At 34.3% G+C, this 24,607-nt stretch overlaps 2 protein-coding genes across 3 annotated transcripts; both read right to left on the bottom strand.

The window, feature by feature from the left end:
* Window positions 1-510: 510 nt before the first annotated feature.
* On the bottom strand, window positions 511-8,507 carry LOC107427207 (isocitrate dehydrogenase [NAD] regulatory subunit 1, mitochondrial). Of its 2 annotated transcripts, none has more exons than XM_025077370.3 (4): window positions 7,759-8,507; window positions 2,343-2,570; window positions 1,625-1,703; window positions 511-1,146 (listed from the first exon to the last, which is right to left on the bottom strand). In XM_025077370.3, exons 1-4 carry the CDS (start codon window positions 8,284-8,286, stop codon window positions 872-874), a joined length of 1,110 nt encoding a protein of 369 aa, XP_024933138.1. In that variant the 5' UTR covers window positions 8,287-8,507; the 3' UTR covers window positions 511-871. The 2 variants fall into 2 exon arrangements, with proteins under 2 accessions (XP_024933138.1, XP_015893060.1); XM_016037574.4 differs by having other exon boundaries at window positions 2,343-2,582; window positions 7,759-8,503.
* Window positions 8,508-21,607: 13,100 nt separating this feature from the next.
* Window positions 21,608-24,552, bottom strand: LOC107427196 (SEC1 family transport protein SLY1). The gene is made up of 2 exons (XM_048461802.2): window positions 24,373-24,552; window positions 21,608-23,903 (listed from the first exon to the last, which is right to left on the bottom strand). The coding sequence occupies exons 1-2, from the start codon at window positions 24,401-24,403 to the stop codon at window positions 22,066-22,068; spliced, it is 1,869 nt and encodes a 622-aa protein (XP_048317759.1). The 5' UTR covers window positions 24,404-24,552; the 3' UTR covers window positions 21,608-22,065.
* Window positions 24,553-24,607: the final 55 nt, after the last annotated feature.

The raw sequence follows: 24,607 nt of genomic DNA, 5'->3' as shown, positions 1-24,607 counted from the left end.
TGGAGAATTTTTAAACTTCATATATAGAATATATTTATATTTAAAATAAGTAAATGAAGTTTATGGATATATTATATTATATTTGAGTTTATTAGAGTTTCCTAATTCTATGTCAAAAATATGTTCCGTTATAGTTCACCGAAGACATCTATATGGCTCGGTAGATGTGTACTGAAAATTTTAATATTGTTCAGTTGGATCTATCTCCTGGCAAAACAAAGGAAAAAGTTGGTATCTACCGGACATATAAACAATATTTGATAATATAAAACTAAGTATTTTGTCTTAAGTATTTTCAAAAGTTCATGTAAAAAAGATGTATAAAGAAGTAGTAAAAAAAAAAAAAAAGGCGCTGTGTAAGACAGCACTTTATATACACGTACCTTCACCCTCATGTCTTCTATCTGATTCGAAGCCCAGATCCCTGGATTTGTTCAATCCGAATGAGCCTCACATTTAAAAGCAATTCTTAAGTCAGTAGCAGACTAAAAGCAATCTTAGCAAAAGAAGTGAGAAGAGCCAACCATTTTAGTTTCCATTTATTTGTATTGCTCAATGAAAATTAAAGGATGCATACAAAACATGGAAGAAATTGACAGAAAAGGACTACCTTCTTCTTTTGGCAGAAAAACAACAAACGCCTTCATCCAATTAAATTTTTTCTAAAAATTAGATTCTTACGCCGAAATTTTATTACAACACTGACAGTAAGATCAAATCAAAAAGATTATTTCCAAAAATGCAAAAATATTAGGCTTTCTGACAAGGCAGTTGATCATTTGAAATTGATATAGAAGAAACCCCGTTGTGCTTGAAATGAATAGCTGAAAGCCATAGCCAAGATAAAAACAATGGACAATTTCCCAGTCGATCAGTCGAGATTAGCAATCACAGCATCAACAACCTCTTGGGTAGTGCTGCCACCACCAAGATCCTTTGTCCGGTGTTTGCCCTCGGAGATCACACGTTTTACCGCTGTTTCAAGTCGATCAGCAAATGAAGGAAACTGGAGATGCCGTAGCATCATGGCTGAAGAGAGGAGTAAAGCCACAGGATTTGCCTTCTTTTGATCTGTTATCTTTTCGTTTCCCACATTTCCTGCAGAAGCACCTTGCTCAAACACAGCATGATCAGCTCCCACATTACCTGTAGTTACCACACACTTTGTGAGGAACACTCAAAAGGGACTGACGGCAAACAAGACTTGATCAGTCACGTTGAGCAACTTTTCTCCTTCACAATCAAATTCATTTTGTGAAGAGATCAAGTATTACTATTATAATATCGACAGTACAACTTTATCATCATATCCAGTAAAAACACAAGGCAGAAATTTCTTTAGACAAACGGCAGACATGCAAAGGATTTTACAAAAACTAGTTTATGAAATTATGCGGAAGCTGTACCTATATATGGAGACCGGGCATCATGCTCCTTATGCTAATTTATAAGTGCTTGGAATAGAGTGATAAGGATGGCATACCAATTTAGCAAACATGTGGAATTTGTAAACTGGAATTTCTAAGGGATTTTATGGAAACAGCATTTTTCTTTGTCCACTAAAATAACAATCAAATTTCATATAATATTAGGACTTATTGGATGCTTGATGGCAATTTGGTACCTCCTGGCATGACACCAGTTCCTCCAGCAATACCGGCTGCTGTATTTGCAACTAGATTGCCATAAAGGTTAGGAGTCACCTGAAAACATAAAGCAGCCTCCATCAATTGGTAGGGAAAGAGGTGGAAGCACTAACCATAACATTGAATTCACACAAACATTTAAATTGAAAAATGAATTCCTTTAGAAGTTTTTGCTGGCACATTGAGAGGTCCTTGTGGTTAATCATTTAATATAGGAGTTTGTAATGTAACTACTGAGCACCCACAAAGCTCTATTAAGAGCTGAAAAACTTATGAGTCAATAAGACAATGGTTCATTTCTTATTATACACTCATGGAAAAATTACACATATTTCAACAAATAAAAAAAAAAAAATAACTTCTCCTCCATCAGTGATATTGAGTTTAAAAGGTATGTAACCAGAGCAGAGGATCTCACAAGAAACAAAGCGAAGACCCAATCCTCACAAATATGAATAACCTGAAACTAAAAGCTTCAGCTGCAGCACAACATGCCAAGCCGTACAGCCTCTTAAGATTTCTTCTTCTTTTTTTCCTTTTCTTTTTTTTTCTATTTTTTATTTTGAGCTTGGTGTTTTTTTTTTTTTTTTTTTTTTTTGGTTGGTAGAACTAACAGCTAGACTTTTCTACCTAGGAACCAAAGAGTTTCTGGGTTATCAAATAGTCAAGCTAAAAGCATACACTAAATTCACATACCATGACGTCAAATTGCTCAGGCTTCGATACAAGTTGCATGCAACAATTGTCTACAATAATCTCGTTGTACTTGATACTGGGATATTTTGTTGCAACCTCCCGGCAAGATTCTAAAAACAAACCATCTGCAAGTTTCATAATGTTGGCTTTGTGCACAGCCGTAACCTTTTTCCTGTTATTAAGGTAGGCATACTCAAAGGCATATTTTGCTATACGCTCTGAGCAGAACTTTGTAATCACCTAGCAAAACGACTAAATGAGAAACGGAAACACCACTTGAACCAAAAAGAATTAGGAGAAGGATCATTAATAAATTTACTCATTAACTATTTGCAAATGTAAGTGAAGGTAAGTATGAGGGATAAAAGAAAATACATGCAGAAGAATCAATATAGTGCACAGAGCTCAATCATGTAGATGCCATCAGATGAGTTGAACCAAGAATTTATAGCCACTTTTAGCGGGATAGATTAAATATAATCTAAAACTCAAAAAAGTAAATAAATAAAGTACAAGAAATATAACATTTAGCAGAATGGACGTATCATAAGTAATACAAAAGAACCTGAATTGACATGAAATATACATTGGAAACTATAAATACAGCATCAGTATATATATATATATATATATGCAATAGGTGACTTGAAGTATTACACCCATTACCATCCACCTGGGCATGGGTTTGACCCCAACCTTACTTGGATAATGGTAGCTTTATTATATAATATTACCCCAAATAACAATTTTAATGGTTTCCCAAAAACTAGACTGCCCACTCCAAGTTATCATTTTGTTAGGTACACTATTAACATGCATATCTAGAGAACGAATGGATCCTCACTAGCCGAACTCATGAGCTCATACTAAACCCCCATTTAGAATTACTTCATAAATACTATAATGTTGACATCTAAAAGCAATGAGTATCTACCTAGGCCTTCAACATGTTATATGAGCAGTTAAAAATATTATGAAACAGTTCGTACAAAATATCATGGACAAATATAGGCCGTGTATCAAGCACACTGCAAAACAGACAAACAACACCTGTATCATTTCTTGTTCTTAAGTCACTTTCCCTGATGCAGACTAGTAGTTTAGTTTAGTTAAGGGTTAATCACTATTAACTACCTCAAACTATAACATATTTTTCACTTTGATCCCTAACTCACAAGTGCCTCAGATTGTCCCCTACACAATATTTATATCAAACTGGTCCAATCATGAAATTCCATCAATCAAATTTAATGAAATTCACTATGCACACTTTCATGTAATTATTTATAAGAACCTCTTCTATTTCTATTTCATTCTTATGTGATGCACATAACTGTTTCATCAGATTGATCTCACAAGATTGCAAGATACTACTAATCTAATAAAAAAAACCCTAGCACAAGGGCAATACATGATGGCCTTTGTAATTTTTGGGGAAAAAATGAGACGCTCTGTATAGTTTGTGGAGGTAAAATGTAAATAATTCAATGTTTATGATAGCTATCATTTATGATGTAAATAATTCAATGTTTATGATAGCTATCATTTATGATTTTAGAGTTCATATTAATTTGGGGATTTTAAATGATTTGGTCTTATTTAGTTTTCGTATTATATTAGATTTCTTTACTTCAATAATAGCATTCTTCCTAACCCCCAGATAAAAAAACTTGATTACTGAATAAGACACATGATTCCTCTCTCGATGTCTTCTCTCTGATAATGTTTTTCTATAACTCATCCCATTTTTCTCTTTGATCTCCTCTTTTTGCTATTTTTATTTCCAGAGATGGTGGGGCCCAACATAATTTGCCCAATAGCCAATTTATATGCCATGCAAAGAAGACTAATTAATTCAACATGCAATTATTTTTATGAAGTTTAAAACTAATTAATTCAACATGCAATTATTTATGAAGTTTTGTGTTTTACTCTAAAAATAGGTAAAATACTCATTACCTCTTGGAGTGAAATGTGGTACATCCTTAAAGTGAAGTATCACTCATTCTCTTATGCACACTATTTTTTAAGTCATTGGATGGATTTGGTTCAACAACCTTTTAGGTGTTACTGATCTTTTCTTCTATTCTAATGGTCCTATGAAGAAATGTGACCTCGGAGAAAACCACCCCCTTGTTATATTTCGATTCATCAATTGAATGGATTCATGAGAATGAGTCGTGTTAAATTTTCCTGAAGCACTATCGGAAGCTTATGAAGAGAACTCTGAAGATTGCAGAAAATGAACTCAAGCTATGAAGAATAACTACAGTCAACAATGAATTTTTGTGACGCCAAAAAAACCAAAGGTTGTTATATTCCTATGGATGCTCAACCAAGTGACATTTACCTCTTTATGAATGATCATTTGTCAAACCACAAATAAAGGATTCAATCCACAGAGTCAAGCTACCAAACACATGAATTTGTATAGTCAATCAACCAAGAAGAAGAATTGGTTAAGCTGAGTTAACTCCCATTATCAAAGAAATTTGAATATAAGAAGTTTGACATGTTTAAGTCACCCAAGCCTAATCCTAATTTCAAAGAGTGATGACCCAACCACTCCTACTACAGTCAAAGGTGATCTCATACTTGTTCTCACTGAATCAGGTGATCCAAAAAGCCCTCTTCAATTAATTCTTCCTTCCATCCCAGCCTATGGAGTTCAATTTTAGTTAAGTGTTGTACAAGAGTTTATTTTACATATATATATATATATATATTAGTGCTTATATGGTGCAGACATGCGCACAATAAAATCATGTGTTTCTATGGTGCGGATGTCTGCACTACAAAATCGTGTGGATATAGACACGATACAAACACAAAAGACTATTGTCGACAATAGTCTTTGATTTCCATAGTTTTTATTTTCAACTGTATCCGCATATTTTTATGATGCAGATATCCACACCATAGAATTTCTACACATATATATATCACCTAATTATCTAATTGGAAATTATTTGTTCAAATCTTTTGGGTTATCTTGTCCAAGCTTTCATATTAAACCTATTGCATACCTATTTGGCTTGCTAAAATTAGAATATTATGTCATCATTCTTTATAGAAGACAATAAGGACTCTGGAAGCCTACTTTGGTGCTTAGAAAGGTTCCTTTTAGAGGTACAACAACATCTCACAAATCTGTTCATTTGCTACCGCTATCTGTGTAACTTGACAAATCCTTATGTTGAGTTTATCAATCAGATTTTTATCCTCTCCAGTGACATATTTTCATATTATGCTCTTTATGAGTAAAATAACAATCCCAATCAAATCATGTTGCATGTTGGATGTCAGTTTCATTCATTATGAATGAAGATATCCTTTAAGTTCATCGCACCAAAAATTCCAGCCATTCCACAAGCTTTTAACTTGCCAAATTGAGCTATTCAAACCGGGGAGAATGATGTGGAACAATGATTTACCTTATTAAATCATTATGTATTATGAGAATTTTCATCAATACAGGATTTTATAGAGTTTATATTAAGTGGAGGTTTTAGTTTATTTGGTTTCCTCTTGGGTGTATTATGCATAAAATAGTGTTCTTTCAGACAATAGACAAAATAAATAAAGCACATGATTCCTCCTCCTTGTTTTCTCACTACTTATCATCACCTTCTAATTGTCGTCACTTTTTCTCTCTTCCCCCCTCTCTCTTCCTTCCCCTCATTCTCTTTCCTCGAGCCTGCACAATTCCTGTTTTCTACATCTTGCATGCTTAAATTCTAAAAATATATTGAAGCAACATTCAGCATCTTAATGAAATAGTTCAGCCATCTCTTGTCAGCCACAAAAGGCCTAGAAAACTTCCAATAGGTCAACAAATAAATATGCTAGATGAAGGATGCTTTCTGTTTGGTAAAAATTTCTGCTTTCTGTTTTGCTTAAGACATAAATGTTATAAATTTAGGGGTTTTTGCTTTCCATTTTATCATTTGACTTTCTGGACTAATATATGCCATATTCTATAGCTTTAACAATATAAATAAAGCTATATCACAACAAAGTAATATTAGAACCTAACCACTCAACCAGGTTTGATCTGTGATGGAATTAAAAAAAAATGGACCTTCATATATCCATCACGGCATAGGGAAGGTTGGTTGCATAAAGGAATGCATCCATATGAAAAAGCTTCCTTGCTCCCAGCATTAAAACATACTTTAGGCATGTATAAAGTTTACAGAAAATACAATTAGTATGAATTTGGCACCTAATTAAAACCTTTCAATGATATACCATGATATAGTAATAGTGGAATGAGAAGCTCTCTATCAAAAGTTTGAGATATAAATAATATAGGACTAAAATGTAGGAAAGAACGATGCCATAAGTACCATGGGAAAGATACATGGAACCAGTGGAGGTACACAAACTAGATTATATCAACACCACCAATAACTGTTTAGTGTTACAGAGTAAACAAATTAATATCTACTATTCAAGAGTTATTGACAACATCTCCCCTAGAAATGTGGAAAGCATTCTCCTGTAGATTCATGAAAAAGAAGGCTCAATTCCAATGTCATGTGGGTGCTCAAACCACATGGATGGCAGCAGGACCCAAACCAAAACATCCTAAGGCATAGAAAGGTTTTACAGGTAACGAAAAGGTCTCAGCCACTAGTAATAAAGCAAGCAATCCCAATCCAACAGCAAGATTTAGGAAAAGATGTAATTTCTACAAAGAGTAATTACCATATACATGACAATCTTAAGAACATGGCTTCAATCATTGTGCTCTGTTACTGCCTATGAACTTTACAAATTTTACATCATATAAAACTAAAAGCCCCATAATTCTCAGAAGCATTTTTCACCAATAGGTATAGCAATCAACAAATAATGACGAAGTGACTTCACCAGCATAAAGTAAATTTAGTTTATTATTTTTAGATAAACTAAAATATATCAATGATCAGGATAATCCCATAATTTAAAATGTAGTTTAGAGAAACTGAATTGGATTGGTTAAGGGATTGCCAATTAAGCTGCAATAAGCAGGCTTTACAGAAGTTGGAACAGCCCACTCACGAAACATAACTATGGAACTCGTAGCTCGGAGCTCCAGAAATTAAACTATTCTATCATGTCATTACTTCTCCTCTAAGATATATAGCTTAACATACTTCCTAACTGATAAATTCCCCCAAAGATTAGTTTCATTTTTCATCACCCAATACCATTAACCAATCTAACATCAAAAGCTTCACTGTTGCACATAAACAAACAGAAATACCAATAGCCCATCAATAGCATTTCCATTACAGCAAACTCAATCCCTAAAAGTTTCAATTAACCAACCCCTCCAAAAAATATATTAAAAAAAAAAAAAAGCACAGAAAAAGCAATCAAAGAACAAAAACAAATGCAACATTTTCGGAGGAAAGCTCATAATCATTACCTTAAGGCTCTCAACGACGCCGGGAACGACCTCGTGCTCGAGTCCCGAATACTCTCCCTCAGTGTTCTCCCTGATCACCACGATATCCACGTTCTCATGGCGCGTGGGCAAACCGGGAAGGTTGAAACAATTGACCAGCGAAGCGTACAAGTCGAGCTCCTTCCTCAGCTGCACGTTGAGCGAGTTCACACCACCGCCCACCGGAGTCCTCAGCCCTCCCTTCAGGCACACCTTGTTCTTCCGGATCGAATCCAGGACCTCCGGCGGGACCCGCTGCATATCGCCATGGACATCGTACCGCTCGAAGTAAACCGGCGCGTGCATCGCCTCCATCACTTGCTCCACCGCGTTGGTCACCAGCGGCCCGATTCCGTCTCCAGGGATTAGGGTCACGGGGCGTGGAGCTCCGTCCCCGGGCCGAGGCATGTACGTGACGAATCGGGTGTTCGGGTCCGGTTTTACAGCGAAGGACGTCGGTGAGGAACGGCAAGTGAGTTGTTTGAAGATCGGAAGGGCTCGACGGGCCATTCGGGTGTAGGGAGTATTGGTGCAACCTGGGGTGAGATTAGTTGTGAGGGGTTTAGAGAGGCTGAGGAGGAGGAGAAGAAGAAGAAGAAGAAGAAGCAGAAGAAGGAGGTCGGGGTTACAGAAAAGTCGACATGGAAAATGGAAGAAACAGTGATTTGATTATTCTTTTGGGGAGGGAATTAGAAAAATGATGAATTGGAGGGGCTCATTTGCAAACTTGTTTACAGCCTTTCTATCTTATGGACCTAGTTTTGTCCCTTGAGGTTCTACCCTTATAGCTTTTTGAATTATGATCCCAAAAATGTTATAAATTAAAGAGTCTAATTGAAAAAGCATGCAAGAAATATAAAGAATGTGTATTCAATTATAGTTTAATAGATTTAAAGTAAATTATAGAATCTATATTTAATTTAGAATTTAATAGATTTAAAATGAATTATAAAATTTAAAATATTTGATAGATTAATATAAAATTTTATAAACTCAATAAAAAATTTATAAGAATTCAATAAAATCCTTGAGGTTAAGATTGAATTTATATTAATAATTTTCTTTATAATTTTACTTTTAAAATTTTTTCAAATCTATTAAAATCCATTATTTTTTGAAATATTTTAAAATTAATAATTTTTTAAATATCTGTAGATTTTACATAATTGTACAAATTTCTAACTGAATACACATAGAGTTTAATGAACTTTTATAAAATACATTAAAATCTAAATTTAATATCATTAGACTTATATGCAAGCTTTAAAATCTAAATCAAATATTTCTAAACTTTTAAACACTTTTAAACTCCTCCAAATTCTAAATTGAATACATCCTTCTAAATTTTTAGATCATTTTCTATTTCTCCGATATAAATTTAGTTGAATTTATTTTCTCCAACAATGATCCTCAATTTGAAAAAAATGATTAATTTGATTATATTTTTGTTTTAAGGTCATCGATAGTCTTATATATTTGAAATTCATCTTATCGAATTATATCATGATTTAAAATCTCCAAAATGTATTCTATATTTGTTTAAAATTTTTGTACTACCACCCTTGCTTTCTTTCTAGATTGAAATGACGAACCAATTTATAGCCAAGACTTAAAAGATATTTCCTAGTCTCAAAGCCTCCCTTATGGTTAGTCATTTAAATTATAATAGGGTAATAACATATTTATGAGAGCATCTTATGTTTACAGATAGGCAAAATCCTCATAATAAGGTAATCTTAGAGTATACTGGCATTCAAAGCACATTTGGTATTATGATAAGGGTACAGGCTTTTAAGAAAGAAGAAGAAATTTAAAAACTCATGTTTTAACAAAAATATTATTGATTTTCTGATGTTTGAAAACAAAGGAAAACTTCTCCTTATAAAGACTAAGGAAGAAGAAAGTAACAACCCAACCTAAAGGAGAGGAATATGCTTTTATAACTCATACATATAGTAATAAGAAGAGGAACCTGCTTTATACGTGAACACATAAAATATTTGTAGAAGACGATCAATACTATCTTAACCTAAGCTATTTTGTGATGAGGATAAGTTTTAATTGATGTAATCTTTAAAGTTGATGAAGGAATCATACAGATTAGCCTACCAAAGGTCGGTAGATGATTTTTGCATATAAGGAAGCGGTCTATCTCTATATCATAAGGGTGAGTCACTTAGATCTATTCATGTTCATCTGAGAATCTTGAATAGCATACAAAAAATATTGTTCCATGGATATCTCTATTGGTATGAGATCTGATTATGGAATTGTCAAAAGACTTGGAATCCTTGGAACAGCCACTTCATCTAGCACGTCGCCAACTTGTGTTATGATTATATCATCTTGAGAAAGAGGATCATAGCTCTTAAGTTCACAAATAAACTTAACTAATGATGCTTTGATTGTAGATTAAGGTATCTCAAAAGTTGTAGTCCATTCAAAGGCGATATTTTGAAATTAAAACGGGTTGGCAATGTGGTTATAGAAATATGGCCTATTTATCGTGAAAATGGACATGACCTTTTAAGCATCTTTTGTAGATATTTTCCAAAGGTTATTTTCTCCCATTATCTTTTTGACTTGTTTTATTTAATAGGAAATGGGTTGGAATCATTCTAGAAAGGTCCAAATTAGGGATTCAGCCTTAGAGTCATCTTGTTGATGTTTAAGGAAATCAATAGGGTTGAAAAATAGAGATACGGTGTGCAAAACAGTGTCACATAATAAAAACCATAAATCATCTTTATTAAAAATAGTTTTTAGGTTAAAATTGTAGGGTAGGAAAAAATGTAAAATTGGATCAAAGACTAAGTCTGTGGTTTTGGATCTTGTAAGATTCTTGTAAGGAAAAAAACAAATGATCTTTAGCAAAATGCTTGATATGCTTAAAAGCTAAAGGATTGGTGAGACTTCAAGGACAAAGCTTTTAAGTTAAAGGTTATGGAAGAGAAGTGGATGATTAAGCCATGAGCAACAAAAAAAATACAGCGAAGTTGGATACAATATCAATGGACTTAGGTTTTCTAGATAGCATATCTACCAAAATGTTATGATGTCTTTTTATATGCGATACTTCAAAATCATACTTTATAAACCAATCATTCAATCTCAACAAGTGAAGGCTTGAGAAGGACCTTATTTTTGAATTCCAGAATGACTTTATTTCTAAATTCCAAAACTCTTAGGACTGATGAGTTGTCCATCTTTATATAAAATCTATATCCAATCAAGTGAAATTCAAACTTTTGGATTCCATACTTCACAGGTAAGATTTCTTTGTAAACTGTGTGGTAGTGATGCTTAGTTGGCTTAAATTGTCCATTAGCATAGCCATAATAATGACAATGTCCTTCGATCTTTTCAATTAGAATAGCACCCTAAGTAGATCATTGGCATCTGTTTGTAAAATTATTTTCCTTGGGCTTGGACATAGATAGTGAAGAAGAAGAGTTTGTTACATTCATGGCTACACTAATAAAAGAAAGGCTTGTTAAGAAAGCACTTAGCATGAGTATAATACCTACACCAAATGTCGAAGTACAAGTTCTTATAGAAATATATGCAACAACAATTGAAGCCATTGCTTATATGGACAAAAGAAGCCTACAAAACCACAATAAATCCATACATCCTTTCAAAACAATTCTCAGTTCTTCACAAGGAATGATTTAAAGCTACATATGATAAGCTCTTCACCATAGGCTTGATTACTAAACACCCAATTAGAATCAAGTTCTTTATTGATTGTATTATATACACCTTCATTGGGATAGATGTATATTCCCAAGCAAGAAAGCAATGAATCCTTCCCAGAGGACTTAAGTTCCATAACAAGTTCAAATCATTTGTATAAATGCCAAAATTATATTCATTATCTCAAAAAGTACCTTTAGACTAAAGGGAAATCCAATAAAAACTCCTCTACATTTGTCCTGAAGATCATTCTTCCTTCAAACATTCCCATTCCCTTATGGAGAAATTGATGAGGACATGATCAGGAGCACCACAAGATGGAGTCCAGAGCCAAGATGGAGTCCAAAGCTACTTCAAATTTCTACGAGACAAATAATCAGGACAAGAGCAAAGAGGTTTAAAGAAGCACTAAATGATTTAATCCAAGAGGTGTTCACATCCCAAGGAAGGAAGTTCGTTACTGAAGATGAACAAAATTTAGTCCATATGATTGGAACAGAAGATGCCAACATGAAAGAAAGCCTAATGCATGGAATCCAACAATATGGTGATGTGGCATGATTTGATGATATGGATGGTGATGTGGCATCATATGGTGACATGGCACTTTTGCCACGTGGAGAGTGATATGCGCCTACATGGCATTGGCTGAATTTAATAATTAGGAAATATTAGTTTTTATTTTATGTCTTCATTGGATTTTGGCATGTTGCCTATTTTATTTTCCCAATTTAGTTTTATTAGGTTTTTAAATTACTTTCCTATTTTTATTAGGAAACTAGGAAATAAATTAGGTTTTCTAAACCCAACCACATTAGGTTTTCTAAACCTATCAAAATTAGATTTTCTAAACCTAATTTTCGTCCATAATTATTCCATAATTATTTTTAGCAAATTTAGGAAAGCTTTATAATTTATTTTGCCTATTTAAAGGTATACAAGTCATGAATAAAATTCAGATTACAATTTTGATTCAAAGTGAGAGTGATTCTCTTGGTTCTCTAAGAACTATATCGAACTTTTTCGAGCTTTGCTTGTGAAGTTCAAATTCGACTTATCAATAGGTTATTTTGCACTGTGGCATCTTCACCATACGAGGGTTCTTAGCTGAAATACAGGTAACGAGTCGAGGTCTTCCATTGATAACTTGTAATTAGACGGTCTAAATCAGCCTTTGACATGGGTTTAGGAGCAGGTCGTCCTAGGTTCGTATCAATTTGGTATCAGAGCTAGTTTCTAATTACAGGTTTGATCTATCTATTTCTTTTCTTCTATTTCATTGTTTTTCTTGGTTTTTTTATTTTTTTGGGCAATTTTTAGCATTAGGTTAGAAATTGCATCTTTGATTTCTTTCGTTGTTCTTTGCGTTTGGGTTGCTGCATTTTTCTTTGCATTTTGTTTTTGTGTTCTTCTTGATTCATTCCGATCATATCGTATTTGAAACAAAAAACAAAAATTCGTTCTTAAATTTTCCTTTTTTTTTTTTTTTCCTTGTTCTTGTGGTTTATGGCATTGAATTATTGAGATTTCAAGAGAACCCAGGTAGTGAAATTTTTTTTCGATTGATTTGAGGAGCACCAAAAACAAGCCAAATTCAATACCGAAAATAAGGTTTGTTGAATATTCACTAATTCCGCTTTGCAAATCTCATTCCAATTTGTTCCTCACATTCTAATTTCTTTTGTTTGTGCCAAATTTCTTATTGAGCTTTCATTGTTGCCTTTTTCTTGTTACTTTCATTCTATTTGTCTTGTAGCCTTATTTTCATAACTGTTTGGTAGGTCTATTTGGATTGTTACTTGCTAGTTTGTTTTAGTTTGAAATTAGTTTGCAAAGAACCAAACAGAATTACTAGAGTGGTAAAAGGCAAGAGAGGTGAGAATTATAGAGGGTAAAAGCCAAACTATAACTAGAGTGCAAACACGAGTGAATTGAGACCTTGAATTTGAGCGAAACATGTGAGGGAGTATTGTGAGGTCCTTTTTACTAACAAATTTTGCAGAAAAATCATGTCACAAGACAAAAGCAAAGAAAGCATGGATGAAACTTCAGGTGTGGCTGATCCGAAGTTATACATTCAAGCCATGGTGGGAGAACTACGAAGAGCACTAAGATTGGAGATGGGGCAAATCCATGATAGGTTGGATAGGATGGAATCATCAATCTAAAATGCCATAGCAACGACCTCCACAAAGGTTTGCTCATGGACGTAGTAGAGGAAGAGATATTCCAAGAAAGGGAGATTGGGAACAAGTGGGAGATGAGTATGAGGAAGAAGAAGAAGACATTGGTTCGGAAACCGATCAATTCCATGGGAGAGAGAGGTTAGACCGAGGCAATGACTATGGAGGAATTAAGTTGAAAATACCATCATTCCAAGGTAAAAGTGATCCAGAAGCATATCTCGAGTGGGAGAAGAGAATTGAGAGATGGTATTTGATTGTCAGAACTACTCCGAGGCTAAAAAGGTTAAATTAGCCGCTGTTGAATTCATGGACTATGCTATTGGATGGTGGGACAAAGAAACACTTTCTAGGAGGCGAGCGAGTGAAAGACCTATAGATACATGGGAGGAGATGAAGGCTTTGATGAGGAAGCATTTCGTACCTAGCCATTACTATGAAGCATTTTTCAGAAACTACAAAGCTTGTCTTAAGGAAATAGGAGTGTGGAGGACTATTATAAGGAGATGGAAATCCTTATGATGAGGGCCAATGTTAAGGAGGATAAGGAGGCTACAATGGCACGTTTCTTGGCTTGTTTGAATAGGAAAATAGCAAATCAATTGGACTTGCATCATTATATGGAGATTGAGAAGATATTACACATAGCCATCAAAGTAGAGCAACAACTCAAGAGGAGGGGCACCACAAGACCTAGTATTGCTCAAAATACTTGGAAAGCAAGCCCATCCACATGGAAACCCAATTAGCCTAGGTTTGAAGATAAAGCCACCACACGGCCTAAATCCGAAGTTAAGGCCGAACCATCCTCATCCAAGCAAGTAAGTAAATCCGATTCATCTTCAACTAGATATCAATATATCATGTGCTTTATATGTCAAGGCAGGGGTCATATTGCAAGTCAATGTCCAAATAAGAGGGTCATGGTGATTCAGGAAAGTGGAGACGTTGAAATTGAAGAGGAAGAGTCGGACAATGAATCCATGCCACCATTGGAGGATGTTGGTGATGAAGATGAAGAAGATTACAAGTATCCAGTTGGTGGGGACTTGTCATTGGTTACTAGAAGAGCTCTAACTGTATACAAAGATGAGAGGGAAGCACAACAAGAGAACATCCTTCATGCTAGGTGCAAAGTCATGGATAAGGTATATCGTATGATTATTGATGGTGGGAGTTGTACTAATGTTGCTAGTGTTACTATGATTGAAAAGCTAGGTTTACCTACTATGAAGCATCCAGAACCATATAAGCTACAATGACTTAATGATTATGGAAAATTGAAGGTGAATAGGCAAGTGAAGATTGCATTTTCTATTGTTGATTATGAAGATGAGGTTATTTGTGATGTGGTACCAATGCAAGCTGCTCATTTGCTTTTGGGACGTCCATGGTAATTTGATAGAGATACTAATTATCATGGTCGTACTAATAATATTGTCTTCAATTTCAAGTGTAAATGAGTGGTGCTTATGCCAATGACTCCTAAATAGGTCTTTGATGATCAATTGGCTTTACAAAGGAGGAGAGAAGCTGAACAATAACAAATTCAAACTGTATTCAACCACCAAGAGAAGAAAAAGAGTGGTGAGGATGAGAGTGTGAGTGAAAAAGAAAAAAAAAAGAATGGAAAGAAAAAAGAAAGTTTTTATGCAAAACAGAGTGAGATGAAGAAGCTTTTTTGTTGTAGAAAGCCTATGATTATAATGATGTACAAAGAAGCATATATGAATCATTTAACCAACCCTGATGAATCTGTTTTGCCTAGTTCCATTGTTTCTCTTTTGCAGGAGTTCGATGATATCTTTCCCGAGAAGATTCCAAGTGGGTTACCACCGATTAGAGAAATCGAACATCAAATTGATTTTGTTCCAGGATTAACAATTCCAAACCAAGTGGCTTATAGGAGTAATCCCTAGGAGACAAAGGAACTTCAAAAGCAAGTAAGTGAATTGTTTGAGGAGGGATATGTTAGAGAAAGCATGAGTCCATGTGCTGTACCTGTGTTATTAGTCCCTAAGAAATATGGAACATGGAGAATGTGTGTAGATTGTAGGGCTATTAACAATATAACTGTCAAGTATCGTCATCCTACTCCTAGGTTAGATGGTATGCTTGATGAATTGTATGGTGCATGCATGTTTTCAAAAATTTATCTTAAGAGTGGTTATCATCAAATTCGCATGAAGGAAGGTGATGAATGTAAAACAGCATTTAAAACAAAGCATGGTTTGTATGAGTGGTTGGTTATGCCACTTGGGTTAACTAATGCCCTTAGTACTTTTATGAGACTTATAAATCATGTTTTGCGTGCTTACATTGGAAAGTTTGTGGTTGTGTACTTTGATATCCTTGTATATAGTAGGAGTTTAGAAGAGCATGTAGGGCATCTTAGATTAGTTTTAGATGTGCTTAGGAAAGAAAGATTATGTGCAAATATTAAAAAGTGTGATTTTTGTCGAAATGAGCTTATATGTCTAGGACTTGTTGTGATAGTGTTTGACCTAGGAGATTGGGCTTTGTTACACTTAAGAAATGAGAGGTTTCCGAAGCTACAAAATTTAAAGTTTATGTCACGTGGGGATAGACCTTTTCAAGTTCTAGAGCAGATTAATGACAACGCTTACAAATCAGATCTTCCAAGTGAGTATAATGTAAGTGCTACCTTTAATGTTGCTAATTTATCTCCTTTTTGTGCAGGTGATGATTTGAGGAAAAATCATTTTCAAGAGGAGGGGAATGATGAGAACATGATCAGGAGCACCCCCAGATGGAGTCCGAAGCCAAGATGGAGTCCAAAGCCATTTTAAATCTCTACGGGACCAATAACCAGGGCAAGAACAAAGAAGTTTAAAGAAGCACTAAATGGTTTAATCCAAGAGGTGTTCACATCCCAAGGAAGCAAGTTTGTTATTGAAGATGAACAAAAATTGGTCCATATGATTGGAACAGAGGATGCCAACATGAAAGAAAGCCTAACGCATGGAATCCAACAATATGGTGATGTGGCACGATTTGATGATATGGATGGTGATGTGGCATCATATGGTGACATGGCACTTTTGCCATGTGGAGAGTGATATGCGCCTAATGGCATTGGCTTAATTTAATAATTAGGAAATATTAGTTTTTATTTTATGTCTTGATTGAATTTTGGCATGTTGCCTATTTTATTTTTCCAATTTAGTTTTATCAGGTTTTTAAATTATTTTTCTATTTTTATTAGGAAATTAGGAGATAAGTTAGGTTTCCTAAACCTAACCAAATTAGGTTTCCTAAACCTAATCACATTAGGTTTCCTAAACCTAACCACATTAGGTTTCCTAAACCTATCAAAATTAGATTTCCTAAACCTAATTTTCATCTATAATTATTTTTAACAAATTTAGGAAAGCTTTGTAAATTATTTTGCCTATTTAAAGGTACACAAGTCATGAATAAAATTTAGATTACAATTTTGATTCAGAGTAAGAATGATTCTCTTGGTTCTCTAAGAACTATATCGAACTTTTTCAAGCTTTGTTTGTGGAGTTCAAATTCGACTTATCAATAGGTTATTCCGCATCGTATTGTGGCGTCTTCACCATACCAAGGTTCTTACCTCAAATATAGGTAACGGATAGAGGTCTTCCATTGATAACTTATAATTAGACAGTCTAAATCAACCTTTGTTATGGGTTTAAGAGCAGGTCGTCCTAGGTTCATATCAGAAATGAGATGTTATTCATTCATCTAACTTTCAAGCTCAGTGTCGATGCCAACCCTACAAAAGCCTTCCATCAAAGAGGAATGCTTTGCACTACTCAACATAGGGATAAATCAATCCAACAAAATCGAATTAGGCTTTCCATACTTTCTATGTGGAAAGAAAAAAATTAAAAAAAAAAAAAAGCTAAAAAGTTAAATGGGGCAGAAAAAACTAGTGATCGATTACAAACCATTGAATTAATTCTTTAAAGATGACAAATTCCCCCTACCCAAAATTAATTTTTTATTTTTCCATCTCTATTAGACCCATGTATTTTTAAATTTGGCCTAAAGCCAGGTGTCTGGCAAATAAGTATTCATCCCTCAGACAAACATAAAATGGCGTTCTGCATTTTCAATGCCCAATACCAATGGATTGTCCTCCTTTTTGGGATAAAAGTCGCCTCTTCCTTAGTTTAAAAGGATATAATTAGAATATTTAAACTTATTCTCCACAGTGCTTTCATCTACATAAACAGTATTTTTATCTACATAAATGATATTCTACTTTTTTCGAAATCCCATAAAGCCCATACAACATTATTAGCCTAATTTTATGAGTTGACCCAAAAGCATGGGACCATGTTATCTGAAAAAAAAATAATAATAATATAAAAATTAGCCCAGTCCAGGACCGACTTTCTACGAATGCATTTCAACCAAGGAACCTTTGAGCCAAGACCACACATCACTCAAGAATTATTGTCCTTTTTTGACTCCAATGTATGAGTAAAACAAATTCAACGGTTCCTTGGAATAATAAAATTTGTCAAAAAATTTATCCCAAAAGTTTCCATCCATATTAGCCACCTATCCAAACTTTTGAAAAAAAATCCTCCACCATAGATAAAGCACCATAGTCAGGCAGTCAGAAACCTCAAACAGATAGCACAACAACCTCTTCCTCTCAAGATTCCAAGCACATGGGAAAGAATTCTGCAGTCAGATGTCAACGATCTATATTTGGATGTTATTCTGATAAAAAAGATTGAAGGACATCTCATTATCGGCCATGCTAATGGACAATTTAAGTCATCTGAGAAACATTACCATATAATTTACAAAGAAACCATAGCTGTAAAGTATGAAATCTAAAAGTTCAAATTCTACTTGATTGGATATAGATTTTTTATATAGATGGACAATTTATCATTCTCAAGGATTATGGAATTCAGAAATAAAGCTCAGCCCAATCCGTAATTGTTAAGATTAAAATATTAGTTTGCAAAGTATGATTTTAAAGTATCGCATATAAAAGGGCATCATAACATCTTGGTAGATATGCTATCTAGAAAACCTAAGTCCATTACTATTATATCTAACTTGGCTGCATTTCCATTGATCCTCTTGGCTCAATCATCCACTTCTCCTCCAAAAGCTTCAACTTAAAAGCTTTTTCCTCCAAGTCCCACCAACCCTTCAGCTCTCAAGCATATCAAGCATTTTGCTAGAGACCATATTTTTATTTTTTTACAAGAATCCTACAAAGATTCAACACCACAGACTTGGTTTTTAACCTTGCTTTATATTTTCTCATACCTTACAATCTTAACCCAAAGGCCATTTTCAATGAAGATAATATATGGGTTTTATAGTGTGCCGCTGTTCTATACATCATACCTCTGTTCTTCAACCTTATCGATTTCCTTAAACATCTATAGGATGACATTAAGGCTAATTCCCTAGTTTAAACCTTTCTAGAACGGTTTCAACCCATTTCCTGTTGGATAGAAACAGTCAAAAATATAATAGAAGAAAATAAACTCTAGAAAATGTTTACAAGATATGCTCAAAATGTCGCGTCCATTTTAATGTAAACATGTCATATTTATATAACCACATTGCCAACCTATTTTAGTCTTAAAATATTGCCTTTCAATGGACCACAACTTTTAAAACGCCTTCATTTACAATCAGGACAGCATTAGTTAGGTTTGTTTACGAACTTAACAACTATAGTCATTCTTCTTATGATGATAGAATCATAACTTAAACTAATGACATGTAAGATGAAAGGGCTGTTCTAAGGATTCCAAGTCTTTTAACAATTCCATATCTCCATGGAACAAGGTTTTCTATATGCTAACCAAGAGTCTTGGGATCCATATGAATATGAATAGATCCAAGTAACTCACCTTCATGACATAAAGATAGACCCACTTCCTCAAATGCAAGAATCACCTATCAACCCTTGATGGGCCAATCTATATGATTCCTCCATTGATTCTGAAGATTACACCAATTAAAACTTATCCCTATCTCAAAATAGCTTTGGTTAAGATAATACTCGTCCTCTTGTACAAATGTTTTATATATTTATGCTTAAAGCAGATTCCTCTGCTTAGTATTGTGTGTACGAGTTGTAAAAACAGATTCCTCTGCTTTAGGTTGGTTTGTCACTTTCCTCTTCCTTTGTTTTTATAAGTAGAGGTTTTCCTTTGTTTTTAACCAACAGATTTTTCAGCCTTTTGTCTAAAACATGAGTTTTTAAATTTCTTTTACTTCCTGAAAACCTATACCCTTATTATGATACCAAATGTGTTTTAAATGCTAAAATACTCTAGGTCTGCCTTATTATGAGGATCTTGCCTATAAAAAAGCATAAGACATTCTCATAAATCCACTGCTAGGAAATGTCTCGAGTCTTGGCCATAAATTGGTTTGCCATCTTAATATGGAACAACGCAATATTTTTGTATTTTAAATTTTTTTTTTTTAATGTTTGACATCTAATATTTCCTTTATTATATATTTGATATGACGTAGAATAATTTATACAAAAAGAAGCTCTAGTCTTTTTTTTTTTTTTCCTGTGTCCTTTATTTTTTAATAATCATAGATATTGCCTTTAAATTTTTTAATTTACTAAGGAAAAAAAAAACTATTTATTCTATCATTCAAATTGTAAAATCTTTTGGTCAAACAAAGGCCTATTGCTCGCCTATTTCTACGTAAGACTTGAGACGAAAGCCATACCAAAAAAATAAAAAAATAAAAAAAAAATAAAAACAAGAGATGAAAGCCGAGTCATAAATATTTCAGATTTGAGTGGAATTTTTAGTTTTTCTCATGGCTTTCTAAATGTAAACGTAGGATTGTGGCCAATTTTGACCTAGCTAGTTTGGTGAAATAAACATGGCCTAAAGGTAAAGACAATACACAAATATAAGATTTTGTATCAAACAATATCAGTTTATAAGATCTAAAATATAGCAAAGGTTTTTTTTTTTTTTTTCCTTTGATTTTGGAAGGAAATAGTTTAGGGCATTTTCTTCTTCATTAAAAAAAATAATAATAATAGCCTATGTTTATCAATATATTTCATAGGTTGAATGAGGTGAAAAATACCATTAGCCTCTTACAAATTTGACAACCATACACTAACGATTCCAAAGTTTGAAAAATTATCACTCAGCGTTCAAATTTTTAAAATGATCACTTAGCACTTTGCTAGAAAAATTTAGCTTTTACATTTAATTGCCTTTTAAATGATCTATTTTATACCATTAAATATAATATATATATATATATATATATATATTAAATCATATTTCATCTTTTGCTTCATATAAGAATATATGTTTTAAAATTATTAATGATTAATATAATAAATATTTAATTATTTAATATTTATTTTGATATATAAAGTCAAAATACACTATTAAGTCATTAACATTTTATTTTTAGCAACAATGGTTAATTATAGAGGATCCTAAGTGATAATTTTTAAAGTTTCAGAAACATAGGTGTATTTTTTTTTTTTTCCGATTTTGGAGGAGGGCTGCTGATGTATTGATTTTTCCATTTAAATTATTATATAATATTTCATGTTGAACTTGAGAACGTTACGGGCATCTGGAAGATGCAAGATATATGGCAAAAATTTTCACCAATTCTACATTCACTTGGGTTTCTAGAGAAACAAGCCTATTAACTTTTTCTAGGTAGAAACTTGCTATTGGCATTTGACGATGGTTCTCTATTAGAACAAGTATTTCCATATGTTCCAAAATACTAATTATGACTGCCTCTCCCATCCACCAATCAAAGTGTAATTTGAAAGATAAATCCAAATAAAAATAAGACATTAGACAGGAGAGCTGCCAAACATTCTCCCCCTATATTTGAAACCTTATTAACTGGAGGCCACATACAAATATTGCTGCTAGCATCAATGCAAGTAATGACCAACAAACAGTAAAAAATAATCAGAGAACAGCAGCTATCAATTTTAAACAATAGAATGGATTAACAAATGTGTTGACACTCATATAAATGTTGCAGAAACTAACACTATAGCTAAAGATTTCAAAGGTATCAAAGAACGATGTACTTAGTAAATTTCCAACCATAGATTCTGATGAATATAAAAAGGATCTGAAACTACTAATTCGATGCAATTTTAAAAGAAAAAAAAAAATTAACAGGAATTCGTTTTCACCTCAGAGACAATATTTAAGTCAAATCTGAAAACTATCATGCAGGTTCTTAGAAACAAAAAATGGAACACCTAGCATAACCATCCCTGCATTTCTTACCAACAACTGCCATAAAATCAATAGAGATTTCCCCATGCTGTCTCTTAACTTCACATATCCCTTCTCCTTCACGTGTTAACCACGGTATTGCCAGGTTTATAAATCATATAGGACATTTACATGTACTAATTTGTTGAACTTGAAGCAGTAGGGGCACCGCCCAATCCCATTTTCTGGCCCAACAATGCAAGCTGATCCACAAACTCTGCTCCAGTTAGTATTTCCGTAGATCCATATATTACATGCTTGATAGGCTGCTGCTGTTGTGAAAGCTCCTGCAGGCTCCCATATTCCACATAATTACCACCGCCAATCATGAACACAATAGCTTCCTTAAAAGGCCCTTTTAAGTGGCTGCTACCAGTTCCTGAGCTTGATTTAGGAGCACGAGGATCAAACACAAGGAAAGAATCAACTTCTGGATTTGGCTTCCCCTCCATCATGGCATCCACTGTCCTTGTCAATGCCAGCTGCCTATCGTTAGATAAAAGGTTCTTCACACCCGCTGTTACAGCATTAAGTGACTGCCCATAGAGTTTCTCAGCCCAATCAACAATGTTGCTTCTACTAGAAGAATTAGCAGAAGCCAATGAGACATTCAGTGACTTGATCTTCTTCACATACTGAAATGCACTGGTTTCAACTTCAGATTCCCTGAGGGCTGCTTCCACTGCTTCCACTTCCGCCTGATTAATTGTTTCTGAAGAAATGAGATAAATGATAGCAAAACGCAGCTTATCAATCTTAGACCCTTTTCCTCTAAGTACACCTAAAAGTTCATTTCGATCAATGCCGCCTCTAACCATCATTTCATCCTCCTTTTTGGCATAAGAATCAAGCGACCTGTCCTTGATCTCACCCAACAACACAGTTGCAATATTTGTGTGCTTATCAATCACTTGCTTCCGCTCAGTCAACTCTGGCAGCGAGTTCACTGCATTCATCAAATGTTTAGTGTTCCCAATCAAGTCAGTGCCATCAAATTCAGTCCCACCAGTCCCACCAGTCCTTTTATTAACCTCATCAACATCCCTCTTATACTTGTTCAATTGGTTCTCAATCTCTAGTGCCACTTCAGGAAATTCTAGAGATCCATTTGTTACCCAAAACGGGTCTGAGCTATCTAATTCATATGATTTCATCCCACCTTTTTCACCTTGTACGCTCAATCTATTTAGCTTCAATCCAAGGATATCATGAACCAAAGGTCGGTACCTAAAATCATGCTGTATACCAACAGATAACTCAAAATTTCGATCAAATATACACAGAATTGGACGCTGGAAAGAGCTCACAAAATTTCCACCTTCAGTGAACAAATTGTTCTTGGACAACAAATGGTCACGCAATCTCTGGTCCAATGCTGATGCAACCATCTCAGCTGGTCCTCCACGTGGACATCTAATGATTGGCACCACAGCAAGTGTAGCCAAAACACAGAACAACCCACCAACAATTTTTTCAATGATCTCCTCAATTTCACGGTCACCTGCAGAGGGATCATTCAGCTGGACATAACTAGACTTCTGTGCCAATGAGAACAAATTATCTTCCAGTGACACAAACTCCAAATACTGATCATGCACCTTCAAAATCCGATGAATCGAATCAGAATTCAATGTCCCAGATGCAAGATCCTCAAGAAGTGGGCGAGGGATCGACGAGGAGAAATTGAGGTGGAAGCTATCATAGAGTGAGCGGGAGGCATCAGCAATGATACGTTGGATGTTGGTTTGGTTGGGTTGGACAAAGTAGACAGCAGGAACATCATGGACGGGTTTTCGATCCTTATCAATGAGAAAGTAGAGGGTCACACCATGTTTACGAAGGTCTTTAACATGGATCAAAGGAGATAGGATGTTTTGGCAAAATTTATCAAAGATCAAGATCTTGTAGACCTCCTCATTTGCTGTACCCGTTGCGTTCACAGGTTGGTTCAAATTCAACATACGGGTAAAACATTCTGAATCCACAGATTACAAAAATAAAATCAACATCTTATACACACGAATTCTAGAACAAAAGAAAACATTTTCAATCAGAATGGCCTAAAGGTTCTTACACACACTCTTTCAATAAATTCAGAGTAAAAACTCTATGGGTCAAATGAATCAAATAGACAATTTTATATATGCATGGAACCAAAGAAGAAATGGGTTTTCATTTTCATTGATCCAATCACATTTCAGTACCTTAATTAAAACTACATCTTGAGCACACTACAGATCAAATCCAACAACCAATTCACAATGGACTAATAATTTAAAAGATCCCCTTCATTCGAATCGCAAAAAATTTCACCTGGGTTCCATTCAATTGGCAAAAATAAACGAGAAAAGAATTGGGTTTTGGTTTAATTTCTCTAATTTCTTTGTTGGAGCGAAGATCTAAAGCAAAAAAAAAAATTCATAGAAAGAGAGAAAGAAAGAAACCTGTTTGTCTTTGACGAAGATTGAGAGCCATAGCTTGCAAAAAACAGTGCTATTGGAAGCGCAGCAGTAATCTTTGGTTCCACTAGGAGGTTAAAGCTTGTCTCTTCGAGAGCTCTGCAAATTTTTGGGGGTTGGAGGGTCCTCTAAGCGTCGAACCCGAAACGAAACGAAACGAATATTAAAAATAATAATAATAATAATAATAATAATAATAATGTTTACTATCTACTGCGGC

This window comes from Ziziphus jujuba, chromosome 9 (genome assembly GCF_031755915.1).
Source record: "Ziziphus jujuba cultivar Dongzao chromosome 9, ASM3175591v1".
Taxonomy (NCBI): Eukaryota; Viridiplantae; Streptophyta; class Magnoliopsida; order Rosales; family Rhamnaceae; genus Ziziphus; species Ziziphus jujuba.
The sequence above is the reverse complement of the archived record's forward strand: the minus strand, read 5'-3'. Positions and strand labels throughout refer to the sequence as shown.

Excerpts from the sequence above, each read along its gene's own strand:
- LOC107427207 (XM_016037574.4), bottom strand. The coding sequence starts at position 8,286 with ATGGCCCGTCGAGCCCTTCCGATCTTCAAACAACTCACTTGCCGTTCC. Across the intron at positions 2,583-7,758 it reads GCGTCGTTGAGAGCCTTAAG|GTGATTACAAAGTTCTGCTC; the intron begins GTAATGATTATG and ends TCGTTTTGCTAG. Across the intron at positions 1,147-1,624 it reads AACTGGTGTCATGCCAGGAG|GTAATGTGGGAGCTGATCAT; the intron begins GTACCAAATTGC and ends TGGTAACTACAG.
- LOC107427196 (XM_048461802.2), bottom strand. The coding sequence starts at position 24,403 with ATGGCTCTCAATCTTCGTCAAAGACAAACAG. Across the intron at positions 23,904-24,372 it reads TCTTCGTCAAAGACAAACAG|AATGTTTTACCCGTATGTTG; the intron begins GTTTCTTTCTTT and ends CTGTGGATTCAG.